Source organism: Gasterosteus aculeatus, chromosome 1 (genome assembly GCF_964276395.1).
Source record: "Gasterosteus aculeatus chromosome 1, fGasAcu3.hap1.1, whole genome shotgun sequence".
NCBI classification, from domain to species: domain Eukaryota; kingdom Metazoa; phylum Chordata; class Actinopteri; order Perciformes; family Gasterosteidae; genus Gasterosteus; species Gasterosteus aculeatus.
In genome coordinates, this window is record NC_135688.1 from 9,629,930 (window position 1) to 9,653,310 (window position 23,381).

At 45.5% G+C, this 23,381-nt stretch overlaps 1 protein-coding gene across 3 annotated transcripts in view; it reads right to left on the bottom strand.

The window, feature by feature from the left end:
* The window catches only part of rsrc1 (arginine/serine-rich coiled-coil 1), a 96,312-nt gene that overhangs the window by 9,792 nt on the left and 63,139 nt on the right, over positions 1–23,381 (bottom strand). For all 3 annotated transcript variants that reach the window (XM_078098283.1, XM_040174201.2, XM_040174212.2), the window contains exon 7: positions 9,202–9,273. In XM_078098283.1, the coding sequence (XP_077954409.1) occupies positions 9,202–9,273 (72 nt within the window). The remainder of the gene's footprint in view (positions 1–9,201; positions 9,274–23,381) is intronic.

Sequence of the window (23,381 nt, forward strand, 5' to 3'; positions counted from 1 at the left end):
TCTTCTGCGATATCTATTTGGCTTCAGGAAATGAATAGCAGCTGGTGACTGCGTGTCTCTCTCTCTCTCTCTCTCTCACACACACACACACACACACACACACACACACACACACACACACACACACACACACACACACACACATACACATCTTCTAGCGTCTCCCAGTGATAGTGATCTCCCACTCTCCAGTCAATAAAGGTCTGAATGATGAATTAAAGACCCAAACAACCTGCTAATGACAGGATGACACGGCAGCCACGCGCCACGCTCGACTATCTTCTTCCACATCTTAGCGTATCCTCCTCCCTTTCTCTCACCCCTTCTCTCCCTTCTGTCATTTAACCCCCGTCTACTCATCTGTCCTCTCTACTTCCTCTCCTGAACTGACCCCAGTTCGACCACAGTACAGTACACCCCCCCCTCCCCAATCTGCACTAACAAATCCTGCCGCTCTATTTAACAGCACGTGTCAGGCTCCTTCTGTCTGCTTGCATTATGAAGTCACAGAAAGGAACAATAGATCCTTGCATACATCTACATCTATCATGCACAATAAGACAGACTCTATAAGAAAAAATCATAATGCATGTGACTGCTGGATACTATAATCAATGTGAAGGTTTGCTTCAGTATTTGCTTGCTCATGTAAGTGTCACACAAACCTCGCAAACATTTTGAGTATCAGAAAAATTATCCAGTTCTTTACAGCTGAAATGCATCAAAGATGAGGTGTTTATTGTCGTGTTGTTGACATTATACCTATCGGTATCATGGGAATAAATAATACATTCACTGGCAAAAAGGGGGAAAACAAGTACAAACAAAGCTTAAAAGCATCTCCAGTATATTTACCACATGTAAGTCAGCTGTTTATCTGAAATCCAAGCTGAGAAGCCGACTGCTTCTGCTGACCTGACTGCACGGCGCTAACTGCAAACATAGCGGGTAAACCAAAACCAGGTGGGTGGTTTTTTCCCCGTGCTATACGTCTACACCGTATGGATGTGTGTGTGTGTGTGTGTGTATGACGGGGAGAAAGAGCATTATGAGTGTTAGCCGATGTGCCGTGTCTGGGCAGCATCACAGAATCTCATTAAACAGTGAAGCTTTCACAGGCTGAGTGGCGAGATCTTCAAGATCACAGCCCGCTTTCTCTGTCGACGGGCTGCAAAGGGGAGCGGTGGCGTTCTCAGCAGTTTGCATTCAACTTGGTTTCCTTATGTTCTTATTTAAGATGGTGTCGGCATGCTGCGAGAGCCACAAGTCAATCCCCATCCCTGTAATACTTTGAGCTGGTTTATTAAACACTTTCCACACGCGGGATACAGAAGGACTGCTTCCATTTACTGTAGGACAGGAGAGGCTTTTAAAGAAAATGGAGAAGGGTGTTCAAAAAAAACAAACACACAACAGAACATAGCTGAAGGAACAAGTACCTGAAACTGATCCCCCTCCCAACTGTACAGTAACCTGAAAAACAATCTACCTGTGAGACTCAAGGAGCTCTTCATCAAGCACAGTGCTGTTTTAGTGTGACTGGAATATAGAGTCCTTCACTGCCCTTTACCAGAAATAACAAGCATTCCACTGCATTAACTTGATGTTAAACTAGGAGTGTGTGTGTGTGTGTGTGTGTGTGTGTGTGTGTGTGTGTGTGTGTGTGTGTGTGTGTGTGTGTGTGTGTGTGTTTGTGTGCGGGAATAGGTGCAGCGGTAAAAAAGCTTTGCTGGTCAGCAGCTCTTTTATGAACAGCGGAACACCAGGCAGCTAATTACTTAATTGGAGCGATGTCTTTAAAATGAAAATGATGTCATCTAAATCCAGGAAACAAGCTTTATTTACACAGACGCTAATTCGTTAATGTCGACACACAAACAGGCGCACACACCCAATGACCTACAGTCTTCTTTACGTGGGGCCGTCAAGCAAACCGACTCCTTCCCCTAAGTCGGCCTGTAATTGATTCTCCTTTTCACTTTGCTGGCTCCTGACAGTGTGTGTGAGAGGGGGGGAGCAGGGGGGAGTGGGGCGAGAGAGGAAAAGGGACAGAGCGTGTCCTGTTTGTGTGGTCTGCTACAAACTATATTAGTAAAGGTCATGGAGTGTGTGTGTGTGTCTGAGTAGTAATTAATTAGGAAAATGCCCCCCACCTCCTCCTCTACTGACCTCAGCTGTGCGTAGACTAATAACATTGGCACCGTGTAATGCATTAAACTCCTTTTTTTCCCCTGTCGCTTTGGCCTATTTGTAGGGAATCATACGAAAAAAGAAGTGACATCATTTGCATGTAAATCTAAATCCTTCATGGCCTAAATTACAGGAGAGAAATGCATGAGTGTTACTATAATGTCCAGTGAGTCCTGATGGGTTTGATTTCTGTCAGCTGCACTACGGAGTGGAGGGGGGGGGGGGGGGGGGGGTTATCTCCCTGCGAGCGGAGTCTAAATAGCGTACCGCTCCATGCTTCACCTACACAGTCTCTCCGGTCTGGGATAGATGGACATTACTGGTCCCCGGATCAGTTGCTAAAGAATATGACGCAAAAGCCTTTCTACTTACATACCAGGCTGTATGAAAGGATCACTAACCCTTTTGAGTCAAGAACAACGCAAATTAGGAAACCGAACGCTGTCATTTGTAGTTCTTGATAAATACCCTGTCTTATGCAGACAGTGGTAAATCCAGGTCATATGTAAACAGAGACAGTAGAACTGACCAATGACCGTCGTGAAGTCGTGAATGAATGGACGATACACGGTTTGGACACTTTTTTTTGCTACTATTTGCAAACGGTATATTTAAGTGAACTATTTATATACTAGTAAAACAAGTGCAATACCTTCATGACACAGTGTTGGTAATCAAAGCAAACAAAAACCTTCACAGAGACACACACAAGCGCACACACAGACACATAAAGGGGACTCTCATCCAACCTCTTTTCAAGCTTCTCAAAAGGCCCTCTAGTCACACACACCACACTTAAAAAAAAAGGAAAAAGAGGCAACCAGGAATATAACACTACCCCCACCCCTCCCCCCAACCACCACACACACACACACACACACACACACATATTAAGAGTGACCCCTGATGTCTAATGACAAACCTTGTGGGGGTACCACATGGCCACAGCCACCCATGATGCCGGGACTTTGACCTGCAGCAGTCTGCGGGTGTGTCTAATCACAGCAGTCTGACCACCCGGTTAGACTGCACCGAGCACACTTCTGCTGTGTATGATCACGTCCAGACGCACGCAAGTGTGTGTGTGTGTTTGTCAGTGACTTTCATATGCTGGGAATGTTTTCAGTCAGAGCGGCAGACTAATACCTTTAACCTTTTAAACCTACAGAGTTAATAAACAGTCAGAAGGATTATTCTGCTACATCCTCTGGGCGTAATATTTCTGGATTATTCAGTAAAGGTAAAACAAAAACGGAAATTTGTGTAAAATTACATGTGAACTATTAATTGCTCCCAAGAAAATCAGCAACAAATATTTATTGCTACGTGTACAACATTTGCAAATTCAATATATATGATTTAAAACCAGTTTTCTAGATACTTTCGTTAACCTAAATAGGATGGACAGGAAATCTTGAAAATAAATCACCCCGGTAACTCAGGCGAGGTTGCTGAACACCAGGTCCACTGGTAGCAGGTTAATTGATTAAGGTGACCCAAGAAACGATTCCCAATCATGGAGGGTAAAAGGTTGCTGTCAATCATCCGTCCACTCGACCTGAATGAACACGGGTCGGTAGCTTGCGTGGTCAATCTCTGTGGAATCTCGGCTATGGCAGAGATAGCTCGGCTGCTATCGGGTCAAACATGTTGCTCCATAAGATATCCTTATAGAAATGATTACGCTGCCGGCTCCGTCGCGGCAGAAGTGACAGGCCACACTGGGCAGCATCAGCATCCCATTACCCCGGGACAACAAAGGGTCACGTGGGGTTAGCAGGATTCGGCGTGCGCCTCCACTCGTTCGCGGGACCGGCAGCGCTTAGGACAGGAGGTCACCTAATCACCATGGCGAGCCGTCTCCGAGGGGGGGGGGGGGGGGGGGGGTAAACGAGAGGTGGGGAAGGGAAATCTACTTTAAATCTGCAGTGATGAAAAATCAATAAAGCAGTAATTGCTTGGCTTATCACTGTGCAATGAAACAATTTGGGAGGAGAAGGAAGGCTGGGCCCATACTGCATGCCGGTTTTCTTCTTTTTTGTGTGTGTGTGGCTGCAGCGCGGGGGAGCTGTGCATAGCACCAAAGAGGGAGAGGGAGGGAGAGGGAGAGGGGGGGGGGGAAGAGTTTGGGCTTCAGTGGGCCAAGGCAAGGAAAAAAAAGGTCTCCTCGTGATAATTAAATCTTCTCACACTGATTTTCTGCCAAATTTATTTCCCCTGGGACCATAGCTCTGATTCAGTGCTTACAAGCCTTGCATAACTAATCATTTCAACGTGGGGGGAACCACAAACCTGAATGAATTGGGCGGAGAGAGGAGAAAATAAAGAAGAGAGATGGCCAGACCAAATGTGTGCCCCCATTCATCTCTAAATCAATCATTATTTAGGCAGGACAATAAGGACCGTTCTTCAGTGAGATTCTGTTTGAAACAGACCTTTAAAGTGAAGGTGTAATTGATGGTGCAACGTGCTCTCTTTTACACTTTCTCTGCAGAGCTATACGAGCCCAAAGCATCCTTTAATTCCTGGAACAAATAGAAACAATAAAGCCAATGAAGTGGCGGTTCAATATTCCTCTGACTGTTCCTGGCATGATTGTGTTGAACATAATAACACAACAAATAAGGCCATTTATCTGAAGTAACGACAGGCGATGGGTCTAACTCCGCTAATCAATACCAAATCAATACAAACCAGATTTTCTTACATCAAAATCACTGAGACGGATCTTTCCTCAGCACACAGTGCACAAGAGCAATCCAGTGGCTCCCTCGAGCCCGGGAGGGGGGGGTGTATCATATAGCTGGTGAAAATAATACAGCTTAAAAATAAAAAACTACACAATGCTTTGCCCTGAGAGAGGATGCTGGGAACAATAATTATAGCTTAGTATAATTCACACACTCTCCTTATTAAATCCTCATGTTTTACTTAATGTGATGAGATCATAGACACCGGATCAGTCGTGTTTACCAGCGGATGAATTTCCCCGCTTGTCCTTCAAGTGGCAGCCCGGGCAGCGGCGATGCCGCTCGGCAAGGTAGCGTGGCACGCCACGCCATGGCCCCGGTAATTAAAACATTTAAAGCAGCGCCAGCCCCCCCCCCACCCCCCTGGTGCTCCCGGGGTGTGATATGGGGGTCACGCGCCTGTAGATTCTAATTTGCGCACCATTTGTATTCATGACAGGTGCGCGCTAAATATTTAACAGCAGCCCGGCAGGAGTTTTGTATTGTTAGGCTTTCCAGGTCAAATAATTTGATTTCAAGGCAGATTACATTAAGCGTCAATGTCCAAGCCACTACTCTCACTTGCCTCTCATTTCCTGTCTTTTATTACAACCCAGAAAGGCCACAACTGAAGGGATATGGCTGTGGGTAATACAAGAGCTTGTTATCCGCGGATTAGTTATTATTTTCAATTAGAAAAGGGATCACATCGTTTATTATGGACGCACGCGCGCGCCCACAAAGATGCATGCAGACACTTGCATGCGGGGCGGAAATTTTAGCTGACTGAATGTTTAGTGGAGCATGTAATCGCTGGTAACAGGAGAAATATCGTTTCAAACAAACGACGGCGCGAGCACGTGCACCCTTCATTGGTATCGATTCGACTGAGGTCTCCTACAGTCGGCGGGGACGTGTTTCCGCTCCTTTTCTGTATGTTGAACAAGAAGGCCGAGAAACCAAATACAGACATTTTCTGTTTTTTTCTGCCGGGGCCCTGAGGTGATTGACAACAGAGCTAGTTAAACGGCGATGAGGCGTTAATGGATGCTAGGTCGAGGAAGTGAAGGGGTGTGGGGGGGGGGGTCTGCGGCTGAATATTTAATGGTCATATAATTCCTGAACACAGACACACACAGACAGGTACACACCCAACCTGTGACCTGTCCTACACACCGCGTAATTAGGGAAACAGTCCTTTCGTTTAACTGCCAAAAGAGCACACGGTAGGTATATATCCCCCTAATGATATGGGTTAAAGAGCTATTATACGTCTCATTAAAATATATGATCTCTCAATCTGCTGGCGGTTTGAGGTAATGGGGAAAGTGCAGCATAAGGTCTAAAATAGCGTCTACAGGCAAGTGTCCGATCCGTATCTACATAATTCTGTGTGCTGGAGAGCGGCTGCAGGAGTGAATAGATGTTTCTGTATGCGGCCCGCCAACCACACACCCACGAGTGTGAGGAGGGGAATGGGGGGGGGGGGGGTCATCGAGCATTTGACACAAATTTTCAAGTCAACTGCTTGACGCGTTACCTTTTTATTTAACTCTGATGGACATTGAGAGAATACGTTTCAAGAAAAGCAGGGGGAATTGATATGAGATCTTCACAAAGCCTTAAACACACGGAGCAGACCCCTTACGCTGGAACATGCCATTGGTTCAACATTAGAGAGGAGGGTGTGATGGAGACGTCGCTTTTCCTCATCATGTTTGAAATCCGCTCTCTTTATATCTGGGCTTTTTTTTTTGTCACCACTTTTGGTTTGCTTCGTCGACCGTTCAGCGCGGTTACCATCCGATCTCTCGATATTGTGCATCTTCAATCGCAACACATGCAGCTCTTTTTTATTTGTGATTCATACATTTGTGAATGAAGAGAAAATTGATTAGTTGATGATTGATAATCAATACTTATGTTTTGTCTTGTGTTCATGTAGAGAAGCCAAACATTCGGTGGCTCCAGCATCATTGTAATGATTTTGAGGATTTGAATTTACTCCTTGGATCTGATCTATAATGAAACACACAGCAGGTTATCCTGACACATGGTGATATTGTCCACAAGAAAACAGAGTGACGGATTAAATATTTGGTCAGTAATTTGCTATTTGCGGTTTCCCTTACTACAGTACCCCCACACACAGTAACTCTGGTGATACGTTGCCTTCAGTTAAGTGCCAGGAGTCAGTACACTCCACGCAAACTGACTGCTGTACACACGCAGTCGGTCCGTCTTATTATAGCTGGACACACTATGTTAGCTGAAAGCCTCCTGGGCACACAAGCAACATCTCTCAGCTTTAATAGCCTAAACAAGGCCTGCTACTAACAAAGGCACCAACCTCCCCTCTCATTCTCACACCCTTTCATATCACTTGTTTCCTTTTGCAACCACTAGCATCATCTGGCTGCCCTTAACCGGGGAGCCAAACACTCTTTTTAAGTGGAAACTACTTTGTTAACTGATGACCACAGGGTCAGTTATTGATCCTCTCCTTTCTTTCTCTCGGTAAACCCTGCTGATAAAACCCCCACTATTCTCGCAGGGCTTTGCAGAATGCAGCCACAGCTCGCTACAATAATAGATTGCATATCATAGCATTCACATGAATCAGTTCTCGGAGGTTCGATTACGGCTAAACTAACTCAAACGCGTTGCCAGTGAAGGACGTGGGTCTATTTATGAACGAGGAGTGTAGGTGGTGGTGTTTTTCACTTCCCCCCTCCATCCTCTTTAGAGCGTTTTCTCATTTCAGTTGACTTAGCGGTTCAAGTGTAAACTTTCTAGTTGCGCTGACCTCTGAGAGGCCCTGCGGGGAATAAGGAGACCCCCGGTGATCTGCTGTTTAGCAGCAGCAGTGGCCCTCCTCCTCCTCCGTTTTAGTCGTGCTTGGAGGAAGGGCAGAAGAGGGTGGAGCTGGCGCGCTCCGCTTGTGTCTATGTGTGTAGATGTAGCCGTTGTGCGTCTTTGTAAATCGGGCCACTGGCATCTCTTGCGACCAAGGCAATGGCGAGTCACTTTGGGGGAGCCCCTCAGATCCCCCTTCTTGTGTCCCCCATATGCAGGCAAAGGAATAAGATGATGCACGGGATGCTGCATCGCACCACTGCACCACACTTGAGCACAACAACTCGCTTCACGCAGAACGAACCATTGGAGTGAGGGAGCTTTGAGCAAAAGAGTCAGATGAAACGGAGCAACGGCGCAGAGTGGACTTAAGAGAGTGGTTGGATAGTGAGACTCGCTCTCCTCCCACAAGCGAGGCCATAGGCGCCACTTCGGCAAAGCGGGAGAAAGGGAAAGAGTAGGAAAGACACAAAGGAGGGCGGGGAGCATGTGGAAATTTCTTATGAGGACTCGTGGAGTTGAGAAAAAAATCGATTATGTTAGATAGAATGAAGAAGGAGAAAACAGATGTACAGGGCATTAAGACTTAGAAAAGGGAATACCTTGAATGTGATTATTCAGAGGCTGAAAACAGGAAAAAGGAAAGAAACCAAAAGTAATCTAGATAGAAGGAGGGTATGAATTCTTCCCAGAACTGGGGAACCAAAGCGAGAGTGCAAGGCTAATTAGTTTCTGATGGCTGGACCTTCATTTGGCTAAAAGGTCAGCTAACCTTAAAGGTCACACTGCCATCGCTGCTCGATGGACACAAAACAAATACACAAAAAGGGTGGAGAGAGAATCCGGCGGTATAAAAACACACAAACTAAAACAAATTATTACACACACACTGTGTGTGTATAAAAAAATAAAATACTAATATGTATGTACATGACCTTGCATAGAGATAACAATCGTTGTGTATGTGTCTGCATCTATCCATTGGCAGGGTAGATTTACGTCCTGTAAAGTTAAGCAGATTTCCGCCTGTGCTTTTTTATGTAGATCACAGCTGTCTTAATAAAAACTACGGAGTTTAATTTTTTGAGTTGTTTTTTTTTTAAGTATCAATGAAGTGCGAACAAAGATTTCTCGTTTACAGGTCAAGGTGGCGTACGCTCATCTGGCTCAATGCGTAAACATATTCAGTATTTTTGAGTCTGTTGAACACCTGACACAAGAAGCAGCAGCGTGGTAAAAGACAACATTTGTTGTTGTTGCACTCATGTTGACACCAACGGCATGGGAGCTATCAAACTGGATTATTGCACGTAACGAGATTTCTTTTTGTTTAAACCCCCTCGTCAATTTATTTAAGATGGACGTTTCCCAACGGATGTTTTATTGCCGAAAACAACTTTTTCTTTTCATAAATACAGTAACTCACCATCCTCTAGTTTCATGCGGGCCTCCTCCTCCCTCTTGGCTACTTTGGCCTTCAGCACCTCGTCCGTCTTAGCTAAAGAAAAAAGAAGAAAGAAAGACGGCAGCGTTAGAAGAAGAAGAACTTTGGAAACATTTTTTATTTTAAACCTTTATTTAACCATTAAGATTGAAACTCTGGCAAAACAGACGGCAACATAGAAATACAAACAGAAAACTCTGAATAAGACAAGTTAAAAGAAACGGAAAGTTTAGGAGGCATTGACTTTTTTTGGAACCAGCCTCCATCATTTTAGGTTTAAAAGCGTGGAACCAAGTGGATACAGCTATTAAGTCATTCCTTATTAGTTATGAACCATGATTACATATCTGCACTTGAATATAAAATAAAAACAAATAAATCCAAATGCTATATTTCAATTTGATGTTCCCACATGTGTGCACGAAGCAAGGATGCTGTTTCTGCGGTGGAACTCGTGCTTTGATACTCAAACAACATTTCAGAAAACGCCAGAGAATCATTGGATCAACGGTAAACGTACAAATCAGCAAAAATATGAATCATGCCTTCTCATCCTGTCCTACCAGGCGGCCTCCTTCTCTGCTTTCCCTTCATGCCCCTGTAAAAGTCAGCGAGTCTTCCTGAGAGGTGTTTATCGTCTCGGCATAATGAAAAGCTTAAGAGAAAGTGAGGCTGCGGGAGTAAACACTCGTCAGGGCATTTTAAGCATCTCTCCTCGTGAGCCGCGTCGTCTCGGCTCCCTTTTCCTCCGCCTTTCCCCCTGAATAATCAAGATGTTAAGCCACATTAAAAAATATAATGCCGTGTATGGCAGGACTATCAATACCGCCTCTAAATTAATTACATTTCCGTTGCGGCGCATCATTTATTTTGCAGCGTTAAGGCCTCGGCGGAGCCATTCGCCTTTATTGCTATCTCACTTGGTTGATGAGTAAGCTATGTAAAATTGAGTCTCCAATATCATTACACTTAATGAGTTTAAACTTTGGGAGAGGAAAAAAGAAAAAAGAAAAACGACACAGTAGAATGACAGCGAGAGGAAGGGGGAGGAGGAGAATGAGAACACTGCGCTGTTTTGGGGAAGTTAATGCGATATAAAAGTGGGTGTTTGTGAGCGCTTACACAATGTTTGTGTTCAGGCGCAGCTGTGGGTGTCCGAGTGCGGCTTATTGCACCGAAAGAGATGACTGCATGTGTGTTTTGTGTGCACTCCCGGTTGTGTGTCTGATTGTGTTTTTGGACTTTGAGTCCCTATCAAATATGTTACATAGAAACACGACACGTACATCATGTCTGTGTGTCTGTGTGTGTCTGTGTGCGTGTTTGGATGCAGAAGGCCACGGGTCCTGCTCGTCTCTCTGTGACGGCTCTGCTGTTTTTGTTCGGTAATTGGCGTAGACAAAGAACCGTCACGCTGCTGTTACGGCTGCTTAAATCTGGAGGTTACGCATCTTTACTAACAATGACTCTACATGGATGGCTGAACCTTCCTCTACCTCCCTCAGCTGTGTGTGTGTGTGTGTGTGTGTGTGTGTGTGTGTGTGTGTGTGTGTGTGCAGGAGCATACCTAACCAAAAGTGCCCTAATCAATCAATCCCTCTTAGTTAACACCAGCCTAATGTAGTATGTAGCAAAAACTACAGGCTGCACCATCCTTGCATGTCGATGCAACTACATTCACTTTTCTTGTTTGTATGCACAGATGTGGATTTTGTGTGTACACCTGTGTGTGTGTGCGCATGTTGGGGGGGGGTCTGTGTGTGTGTGTGAGTGAGTGAACTCCTCTCTGTGATCTCCAGTTCCCTCTTAGCTGGGGGCTACCGGGAGGCAGGTAGGAGACGGGGCGGTATTGGTGGTGAAATGGAGCTGGGAGGGAGACGGGGGGGTGGGGGGTGGGGGGGCGCAGATAGATGGAAGCCATGTAGCAAAAGAGGAAGAACTGACGAGCAAGGGGAACAAAAAATAACAAGACGAAATAGGAGGAAAAAGCCTTGCCTGCCATGCACACAAACAACAGGAGTGATTTGTCGCCTCTTTTTGTTTGCATGTTTATCCTCCAACCTTGATCACTCCATTGCACCCCGTCCCCCCTCCCCCCCCCAACAGGTTCTCTCATCCTCTCGCGCTCTCTTCTCTCCTTCTGTTTTGCCCTCTCCCACCCATCTCCGTTTTTCCTTTTTTTTGGTTGTTGTAATGCTTTCTCTTCCTTCTCTTGCTCATCTCTCTAGTACACTGTGCCTCGGGGCGATAGCAGCAAATCAAACTGTTTATCCATCTCTCATCAGTGCGCTGCCTCACGGGGCTCCTGCCCCCTCAAAACAATGAAAGTAGGCCTGAGCACTGAGCCAGGGATACGATTTAATTACATCAATAAAGAGCTCTGCTAAAAAAGAAAGAAAAAGGATAAGCTACGAAATAATGCATTACAGCAACACACTTTGCTACACCATCATGAATAGTCTGTTAACATTGCAGTTGCGTGTACAAAGAATTAAGCTCCACAGCTGTGGCCATCTAGAAACATCCGCGTGAAGACGCCGCTTATTGGAAGTATTTTTCTTGGCAACTTAGTGGCTCCAGTTCATTGTGGGATAATTCTTTGATGGACTTTTATTAAAGCGGGTAATAAACGGCCGGGTGTCGGGGAGAGGAGAGGCCTTTCACTTCATTTGCACTTCGTTCAGTCCTGGCTGCAGGGGCGGAAGGGAAAGAGGAGAGACGGCGGCGAGCCGCGGTGAAATCGCATCGTGATTATGAGTGTAATTGCAGCTAAGGGGCCCAGGGGCCATGTAGCTCTGATGGCGCTAGAAGATGTTTTATGCACAGCAACAGCGAGCGAAGAAAGTGAGGACGAGGAAGAGTGGGAGCGAGCGGCAGGCTGCCAGAATGTTTGCAATTCTTTTTTTCTTTACAGAATCTCCCTCCCTTCTCCTCCTCGCCTTTCCCTCCTCTTCCCTTGGCAGGATTAGCTGGGTCTCGTTAGAGGGGAAATGTAATAATGCTCCCACCAGGTGGAATCGGGCCCCGCTCCATTATCAGCCGTGAGATGGATGGGCCATGTAGGGCCGGCGGGGGCCACGCGCGCACGCAATTTAGATTCAATAAACTGGCAAAGCAAGACCCCCAATCTGATTTATCTCTTACACGCCGCCAATGCTTGCTGCTACGATGCTGATTCCCTATTACCACTCAGAGAAGGACTATTCATTGGACGCAAGGCGCGGCAGTACGAGAGGCTTTTCGGGCCCCCGGGACGCCAGCAAAACAGATACAGCAGTGGGTTAATACGTTTACACACAGATAAGCAATTAAATCTAACGCTGAGGTGAGTTATAGAGTTATTAGGGAGGGGTAGGGGGTGAGAAAAAGGAGAAGGAGGGAGATGTTTTTTCAGCACGGCAGCGTGGTAGCTTGGGCCTTAGGCCGGGTACAGTAGGCATTACAAGTCAGAAAGGCTACCGTATTATAGAGGTCATGAGGTGAGAGAAACAAGAGAGCAGCAGCATCCTGCCCACGTTTCTCAATAAACTCAACGCAACAGTTACAAACTAGCGATGCCGAAGACGCAGAGGTCAAAACAACAGTTATCCACTTAGTCTGTGAGCGTTCGTGCAAGTTTAGGAGCGAGGCATATCGACGCCAGTGCACGTCTTTGAGTCCAAACCTAAGCGGGTGTGTGTTGGTGTTCGTTCCCGGGTGCGGCCGCCAATCACAGTGGATCCGCACGTCGGCGGGAGAGGAGGAGGCGGGATAAATCAGCCGCTCGCCCGGCGAAAAACAGAGTACCAGAGGCAGCGGCGTTGGAAAAAGGTCCCCTCCAATCAGCCGAGCACTTTACAGACGTAAAGAAGCCCGCAGGCCGGTCCTTTCCGAACGACACCCAACAACAGAGAGACAGATAGAACAAAGGAACGTCAGAGAGGACGGACACTAACGGACGTCTAAACAGCTCTGGCGGGTAAGAGGACACGGGGGGCATAAAGGTGGGAAGACAGGCGGGAAACTGCTGGACAGACAGATTTACTACCAAACATACAACGCCAATTTCCTTCTGTGAGGGAATAAAATGCTCGAAGGAAACATCAACGTCTGTTGCTTGGCTAGAAATCATGGCTAACTCAGTCCAACATGCAGGGCTGACACCACGAGTCCATCCAGGTACGACGAGTGCAAAGTCACAACCGAACACCACTCAATGTGGCTGGTGCCGCGTGGTGCGAAGGCTTCAAACGGCTCAAACAGATAACAGGCCTGTGACAAAGACCTGCCGCAGAAGAATTAACAAGCTGGTAACCTTTTTATTTGACAACCCAAAGATTCAGTGTAAGGCAAACGTTGATTTCTGGATCAAAGCTGATTCATGAACCAAAATAATTTAAGATAACTGCAGCAGTTTGCATGTGAATGTGATTTCTATTCAAATATCTCTTGGTTCTCGAGGACCAGAAATAAAGAACAGATGCACAGCAACTCCACCAATGGGAAAGACTTCAAAATACTTTTTTGGCTCTCATGGAAGGATAAACAAACGGGTTTCTACCAACAAAGCTCATTGTACGTTCTGGATGAAATAGGTCAGCAGATTCAACACAGAAATCAGGGACGAAGTTCAGCTGAACTTGTATTTCAAACTTCATAAATGGTACAACACGAAATAAATGAGTTAGATGCTACACAATAATTACCACTGCATCATTACAAACCAAGAACACCTCCTCGTCTGACCTGACCAGAGGGTATTAACATTAATACAGTAATTAAAGAAAAAGCTTCAGCTTCTTCAGGTGAAAATCATTTGAACCATGAGCGAAAACCCACAGAATGATCTGACACGGTTAAACAAATCCTGTGCAGAAGCATCACTCGGAGCGACCACTAGGTGGCACAGCACGCAGACAACACCAGCGGGAGGCTGCAGCCGAGGCCCCAGTTTACTAAATACAGGTGCCTGTGTGTTTGTACCGGGTCGTCCATCCAAACCAGCTCATGCAGACCGTGTGGTTATAAAGTATAACTTGACACAGGTCAAAGCAGACATTTTTAGTAGTAGTAAAACCATCCATGGTGTGCATTAGTCACAGTTAATGTTACAACTTGTCTTGGGAAGGAAGAAAGTCTCCTGACGCCCTCCCTAAAATAATGTACACCAAAGTGCAGTGTAGAAATAGGCGTGTCTCAGGCATGAGGGTGAATTCCTTCAGGCAGAAGCCAGGAGACGTGAACCTGAATGAACCGTGTGGCACGCTGCCCTCTGCATCTGTCATGATTTAACGACAACCCATGAAATATTTACCAACCAAACAATTAGAGAGAGATATCTTACAAAATGAATCAATTATTCATCGCCAATCGTCTGAAAAGGCTTTTGTTTTGTTTCATGGCTATATATTCTGATGCTAAGGGGGGAGAGGGGGGGGGGGCATCAATTAGGGCCTGTACTCCTGTGGTGTTATGGATGCTTCAGAGCAGAGTGATTGTCGAGATGAAGGAGCCAGATGCAAATTGCCGGTACTGCATGCTGACACAGTGCTGTGGCAGATGAGCTTGATAAAAAAAGAAGAAGCACTGTGCTGTACATGAGCACAGACAGTTTGGATTATTCATGTGAATATGTGAAGAAATGAGTCTCCTCTACCTACACTCGATATTGTTAGAACCAGCATCCAAAACTCTGGAGCCTTGCTTATGCAACATTTGTTCATTTTTAAAAAGGATTTTTAAAACGACCTCTTTAACTCTCCACACCTGGGCTGCGTGTTTGTATTTTCCTTCTCAGTGATCATATTGAGATTGCATCTGTCAAACTCAAGAGGAGCTGAATTAAGTAGGCCTTTCTCTTATTTGTAGGAAAAACAGGATGCAAGTCTGTCCAGAGTTTATTTCTCTGCAGGTTTTCACTCACAGACTCCTACAATAATATTCACATTAAACAGTTTGTCTCTGGGTACATGGTGCAGATTGAATCTCCCTCCTTAAAGTACATAAAGTATATTTCTATAGATGTAAGGACGTTACACCAGTCAACACTGCTAAATTGGGCTCGTACCTTTTGATTAATCCTTGTTTTTGACCGTCCAAAAACAAGGATTAATCAAAAGGCATTATGCAGATGTATTGGTAATAATTATGTAACTGTAGTTCGTTTAATCTATTATGGACTTATTGGATTCTTAAGGGCTAAGCATTTGCTCCCTATTTTTTCAATGACCGAGATGGGATTCTTACTAACAAATGTCTTGCTGACAAAAACCCTTATGACCAATTAGTTGCCTACTCGATCCAGTGACGCCGGCCAAAGAACTTTGAGCATCCCATTGTCATGTGTGCAGGCATCCAACAAGGCAGCAGCCTCTTTAGTTGTTTGTCGTGATTAAAGAGTCTGACTCTAAAACCCCCATTTACAATCAGTTTAAAGTCAAGAATAAGGTCAGTACAGATAATAACGATCCGTGCAATAATCCTTTGCTCCTCGTTCAAAACCCCCTTTGCACCACACAACGCTGGGCTGCAGACAACTCACTGGGGTCTGTGTTCTTATTTCCTTTGGGCGAAACCGTGCCGAGGAGGTCTGAGGTTGAGAACAGGTTCCATGTGGGGCATTAAGCAGCTGAGCAGTGGGGCCTCCGTGGTGCAAGTGGGTGGCTCGGGCCCAGCACCCCACAACCTACCCTTTAGACCCAGGGGCAAAAAAATGCTCAGAGAGACGGGGGGGACCTGGACTCTAGGCCGGATAGAAGGATTCAGACAAGGTGGGGAGGAGCAGAGGCCTGCAGCGGTCAGGGAGATCAGAGAGGAAGGTTACTGTGAGGACCATGCACCGCCATGGGCTTTGCACACTCATGTGCACTTAAAACACACATGAATTTCCAAATCTTTGCATAAGAACACACACACACACACACACACAAAAGCCGCAGGGATAAAGGCAACAAAGCAGTTATAATGCAGCCAGAAGGTCACACAAAGTTCAACCTTGAAACATGGATACCTCTACGGTAGATATTCAAACGTTACATGAATGTGTGTGTGTGTGTGTGTGTGTGTGTGTGTGTGTGTCATTTCATCGGTTGGTGAGGGGACGCTGCCTTTAAGACAAATACAAAAGTTCTGACGTAGCAACTTCATTGAGTTCATAGGAGCGGGTAAGTGCATAAAAGAGGACCTTATGAGGGCAATCAGACCAAATCCATAATGCAGGGATCACATGGTAAAATATTAAGCATCTCGGGGCCTCTGAATGACATCTCACCCTCAACTCCAACCCTGTCATGTTTCCACATGCCACCGCCTCTTTCTTGTGCCCTTCGGTTTTTCCTCTTGAGACACTCGCTGGCTCCTTTGCATCCTTTCTCTTGTAACCATCCTACGACTTTGTGTGCCAGGTGCTCGAGAAACCACATTTACAGACAAGTCCCTTGTGGGAAGCTAAAAAATTTTTTTTATTTACAGGGGTGGTGTAATAATCCACGCCTCTCACTTGTTCACATTGAATTATTTATTTTAGGTGGCACACAAACCAGACTCAATTATCGCAGCTGTAACTTGTTGGTCAGTGTTTGGAGCCATTCATTTAGGGTTTATTCAAGTTTGTTTTTACTGGCCATCTTCATGTTGCACGGTGTGGTGAAAACAGCTATTTAGTCGAATGAAGAGCCAAGGGAAGAGCTTTTCCTCAGATTTCATGACCGACTCAGTGGGAATAAAGCCAGAAGTGTTACAACAGAAGAACATAAGGTCACACGCCCTTCGATGCCACCAAATCGGAGATCTCTCCACCAGCTGTCGCTCCGCTCGCTCTGATGCTTTACTCTCTGATGCTTCGTGTCTCTCGTCGCTCCTTGGAAAATGAAGATAGCGCCGCTCGCTTCGCCTGTGCACGGGAGAGGTCACGCTTAAGCTGGCTTTTCTCCATCGAGGTGCCACAGTGGTCCCAACGTAGCTACGCGTGTCCTGCGCAGTCCAACCCGACACCGAAAGGATGGGATGCACATTATTGGGCCGCACATTACCAACCCGAAGAAGTAATGGCGCTTACATTCTGTCATTCATGAGATAGGATGTGAGTATAAAGTGACTGCGAGTACAAAGGCAGACTTTGCTTATTGGATAACACTTGAGAGAAAAAATATTTGACCAAATGCTTCACTTCTCCAAACAAACCAATCCAAGACACAACACGAGCATTAGTAAAAAAAAAACTGAGCTGCACATGGATCACGAATTTTCATTTCTGGGTAATGTTTTGAAGCTGGTGACAACAGAGATGTGCATCAAATGGTCATATTTACATAAATTACTTTTTTTTACTAAAATAATTCTGTGCTTCCAAAGTGCCTAGCATACCACTTTACCACTTTACAGAAGAGCCGCTATAATCAAACAGTGCAATCCTAGTTGGAATGAAATACGGTATTTCTCTGCAAAAATATGCTGGTCTAGTGTGTGTGTGTGTGTGCATGTGTTTGTGCATATGTGTGTATCTGCTCATCTGTTGCAGAGTGAACGCACTTGAGCGTGTTGCTGAATGGTGGAGAATAGGCTGCGGTCCCCCTGCTGAAAGCCTGTTGGATGCCATTGTGATGGCACACCAAGGAGTGTGTGTATCATGTCTGTTGTGGTGGGTGTGTGTGTGGGGGGTTGGGGTGGTGGGATAAGTCTATCAGGACCCCCGCACATGAAAGGTAAACTGGAGCCGCTAATCGCAGTGCTGACACAAGGAGGTTCAGGAGGGCGGCCACTTAGAAAAGAAAGGCAGGAGAGGCGGGACCCCGGCGGCGTCAATAGCGCTCAGCACAACTGACCACATTACAGGAACAAACACACACTGCAGAATAGACACACAAACTTGGTGGTCCCTGCATGCTCTTGGGGGTGGACTCCACAAATGGTGGGTCGAGAGTGTGTGTGTGTGTATCACTCGCCCAAAAGATTGTATTTATTTTCTTTGTATTTTTGTATGTACTTTTTTTTTTTTTTACAGCCCGGCCTCGACCACATCTTATTTGGATACAGTGTTAGAGAAAAAAAATGAATATGTGATTGAATTCCAACATTACACACTCTGAGGGACAAGGGGGAGTAACGGGGGGGCCCCGATAACAAGGTTCAGAAAGACGGCGAGCAAAGGAATAAATAAAGCAAAGCATTACAAAATTGATACAAGTTCAGGGATATATATTTGGCTATTAATGGCAAAATGTCAGCTCGCGAGAGTGGCACTGGGAGAAGGGGGGGGGGATTAGAGGAGGGATGCAGTGAGAGGGACATTGTTCAAATGACAGCCTCCCCGCAAAGGTAGCGCCGCGCGCCGCCGTCTCCCTCGCCTCTTTCTCATCTCTTAACGCTTATTTTCACTCACTTTGCTTAAAATATTGATAATCAATTAGCACTACGTCTGTTTTGCTACGGAATCCGTGTCACGGTCTATCGCTCTGTCAGAGCCAATTCGCCGCTCGTTCAAAGTTCATTTTTTCCTTGGCGGCTGTGTGCCTTTGGAGGAGTCATTACGCGGGGGAACATAGCCCGGGGTGCAATCACCTATTCTCTTTCATTACTGGGGAGATGGAGAAGGTGAGAGAGATTATTAGAACTTTGGAATGATCACAAAGCTCCACGCCGCCTGTCAGATCCCCCCTACGTGTAATTCATCTGGCCTCGCTGCCTCGCCCTCCCCCTTCCCTCATCCCCCGCCTCCCCCCATCCATCCCTCCTCCCCCCTCCAGCCTCAGCCAGGGGTTTGGCCACAGACATTATTCATGAACATCTGCAGCGCCGCTGAATATTCCACAGCCTCCGCCGTGATGAAAAGGGAGCTGCCCCTTTGACTTGAAAATGAACGTGCCGGCGCAGAGATCGTGGACGAGACGATTCATTCCGAGCCGAGCCGGGCCGGACCAAGCTGGGATGTTTTACTTTGTGCAATTTAAAACCCCAAATATATTAAGTCATTTTTGAGCAGATTTATATCCTCACATTGTAGAAGCGGTAAAACGTACTAAACAAAATTTCAAACATCAAAATAATTGCGGGTTAAATTCCTGCGGATTGATTGATAAAATCAATCCCTGGAGCTCTATTTCAAAGTAGTAAGTGAAGCTGTAAAGTAAACATTTCATTGCATCCTCTCACCTTGTCCCCGGGCGCCTCACCATGAGAGCCCCCCACCACTAGGACCACTGCTGGAGGAAAGCAGAGCATCATCCCACCCTCCTTCTTACTGTCCCTCGCAAACTTCCCTGCATCCTCATAAACACTGCGACACACGTCACACAGAAATGATACAAACACAAACACCAGCAGTCAAAGGTTTGGACACACCTTCTCGTTGAATTGAATGAGTAGATGTGTTCAAACCATTGACTGGTACCGTCTATTCTAAAAAAAAACACCTCAAAAGTACATTGATTGTGTGATCTCAATATATTCATTTGGTTTTCCATGGCCAACATTTCCTCTAGCATTGTATTGATGAATTCGCAGTATTTGAATGAGAGGCAGTGATTTAAAGCGTGATTCTTATTATTACTTATTATTATTATTATTAATATACTAGTAGTAATAATTATTTTTCCTGCTTTTTACATCACAACAAGAAAGCGAGCCCTTTATTGTGTCCACAGCCTTCGCCGTGGTTAGAACACACATTACTAGGTTCTTCCTATGCTTTGCAGCTTTCTAGGATTTGGGTAATTGTTTTAATGAAAGATGTTTACCTCAATTGGCACATTAACCATTCACATTAAATAAAAGAAGTTTTATTTACTAAGAACTTCTAATCAACCTGCTTACACTAATTAACAATATCCTCTGGTACTACTTATATGTGTGGATGAAATAAAAAAGAAACCGAGCAACTAGACGTGCAAGCAGACAGACCTGCCGAGAGGAGAGAATGACGGGTAGAAGGTGCACAGTGACGCCTCTGGAGAGGGACGACGTCGGAGGGTTCTGACGCAGGACAAAGCTCTGCCTCTCGCTGATTGTAAATGGCAGAGCAAGTTTACTCTGGCAGTTGAAGCAGAAATGGAGCCTGACAGCTTCGTCGGGTAGTTTGAGCGGCTCAGTGGCAGGGCGGGAATCGGGGTGATTCCATCCCTTTCATCTCCCAATCGCCGACGTACGCTTGTGGAACCTCCACGGCAAGAAAACCGGGGCGCGTGGGGAGTGCTGGGGAAAGCAGCGACAAAATGGTATCGTTTTGGGGATGGCGAGCATCTTTTGTTTTTTAAAATACTTAGTGAGCATCTGTCAAAATGGAAAAGAGAATTAAAAAGAAGGAAGGAATTTTGAGACAAAAGTGAAAAACAGCTGGATGCAGAACAGATGCTGACCGGAACCGTCGGCATTCTCTCTGAAATGCGAAAATATTAATAACCCCAGCCCTCATTTCCACCTTCCCTCTCATCTCTTTATAAATTATTCTACATATCGCTACAATACAACCCACTCAAGATCCTGACCTCTGGGTTTTCTAACTGCAGCCTTTATATATTATTCCGGACATTCCTGCGACCTTTGCCACCATGTAACTCCTCAAAAATATGAACACTGGCAGCAAACTTCCTGTGCATTCCGGGCCCATCCATGTTCCCGTTTCCTTTCATAAACAGCCCTCTTCTTAAAACTCTTTACTTTTTTCTTAGGGAGAGTCTGAGAGGAGAGACCACAAAGACATGTAAAGAGGAGGGATTGACGGAATAAAGGAAGCTTTGCTCGCACAGCTTTGTGCCGTTACACTCCCATAGCTTTATCCCTGTGATCCCTTCTACCTCTATCTGCCTGCCTCCTCCTATTTTTTTTTTCTATTTCAATTTACAGGATTTGTTTGTGTGTGTCTGACAGCGAGGAGGATGAGGTATAAAAATTAATCTTTATCCTGGTTTTGTTGTTTTCCCTCCTCCCGGACAATGCATGTCAGTAATTAGCCGGCCAGTTTGGTTCCAGGCTTTTCAGTGGGTGTCTCCGTTTGCCAACTTTCGCCTTTTGTTCTCGCCACACAATACCGCCCACTCGCCCTCTGTGTCTCTCTCCCTCTCTTTCCTCTCTGCTCTCCGCCTCACACCCACACAGGGCGTTACACAATCCATCCAAATGTGCTTCGCTTTAAAACCCCATTACTTAGCCCCTGTTGTTTCGTTCAACACAATTAAAAGAACAGGCCCTTCGTGAGGAATTCAGAGCGCCTCGCTTACTCACTCCCTTCATCCTCTCCCTCGCTCGCCCTCCTTCAGCGGTGCGGCGTTGGCCGAGGAGTTACTGTGAACAGGCCGGCTTAGTTCCCCCTAATTCTTTGGGTTTTGTTTGCATATAGGCTTAGTTTGGTTCCATTTGAAACTACTCAATGCCATGCTTCATCCCCCGGCTGCAACCAGACCAGTGAGCAACTTAAAGTAAAAAGGGGAGGAAAAAAAAGAGGTCGGTCAGCCAAATGGAAAACAGCAGAGTCCACAAAAACCACACAGCCCGGCCCGGTTAAAGGCCACTGGTATTGTTATCTCTCCAAGTACTGACACACTTCAAAAGAGTAAACTTGAAGGCTTTTCCAGTAATGACTACCTGGTCGGGCTTGGGCAGAGGATCCGCTGCTAATTTCAGGCTGTGGCCTTCCACACAAGCGAGCGAGCCCTGCAGGATGGACTCACTTCAAAAGAAAGTCAGGTGAATGAGAGACGAGGCTACTGGCCGGTAATAATGACCACAGGGTCGCTGTCAGGAGGACACGCACACGTGTGTAATCTTAAGAGAATCATCCCGTCCGTGCAGCGACTATTCCGCGTGGAAGACGAACGACAACTCACTCACACAGACATACATTAAATTGGACACTTTGAAAATTCAGGTGTGGATTAATGTGAATGAGGAGTCAGTCGACAGAAAGCTCATTGGAAACTATATTTAAAGGTTTCAATCAGTTAGTTTTGGGAATAATTCCAAACGTTTCCTGGCTCCGGCTTCTCGAATTTGAGGCTTTTTTTAATGCAGATACCTTTGGCTTTTAGTACTTTTTCACTGTCTTCTGACATTTTGCAGACAAAACACCTAATTAATAAAGAATGTACTCAGTAGATTATTTGATAATGAAAATCATTAGATGAGGTTCTAAAGTCGGCCAAAGAATTTGACCAAATCTCTTTTGGCGCAAACATTTCTGGCATCTCGAAAAAAAATATAAAAAAGTCTTCCAAACCACATCCATTAAAATGGAAGGCCAATATATGAAGCTACACCAAGTGTAGACAGCTGGTAATGTTTTTAGGCCAATGATCAAAATCTCAATAATGAGTATCACTCACGTCTTTCTTTGCTGCGCAGTTTTCCAACCCTGAATATCTTATTTATACTCGGCCCAAATGAATGCAATCAACTTCATGCTCGCCCATTGTGCTTCCAGTTAAAAGCTTAATGGCGTTATGTCAGAAAGTTTACTGACATCATCAGAGCCTGTGTGTGCCCAAACACAGAAAACACGCACACACACAATAACACACAACAGCTTCAAAGTGGACCAGCAAACCGCAGCACAATGTCAGTAGAACCGTCTGAATAGGGATGCCGAGTGGTATCAGTCATATTCAGACCTATCATTACCATTCAAAATCAGACATTTGAATTATGTCCCCCCCCTCCCCAATGCATCACAGTGCAAGTTAATTAACTCCACCTCTGACACCCGCCAATGTCAATGCTACTAGCCGGCGTGTGACAGCAATGACACGGCGATCCTTTACGCAATCCATCTCCGCTGTAATTCTCACTGGCTGAGAGGTCTGTAATTTGGTTATGAAATGGAGGTCTAACTCATTTGTACTGCACAGTTGAATGCACTCAATCATCAGAGTTTTAGTCATTTGACCATTCGCAATCAGGCATCTCTGAGGCCAAACACTTAACCAAGTTAATGAATGCAGCAACCCTTTGTTAATAGGATAATACCAGAGCTACATATTCCCCCGATGAATTATGCATAAGAGAAATTGTTGGCAGGATTTGCATTATTGCCAGTGTTCATTTTCATAGATTTGTGTTCCAGTCCACGTAACTAACTTACCACTACTAATAGAACTACTACTCGCCACACACACACATACAATTACACAGACACTTCCCTGTCTGCGCTCATATGTTCATGTAACACTCAGTTGGGGCTGATATCTTTGATCTTT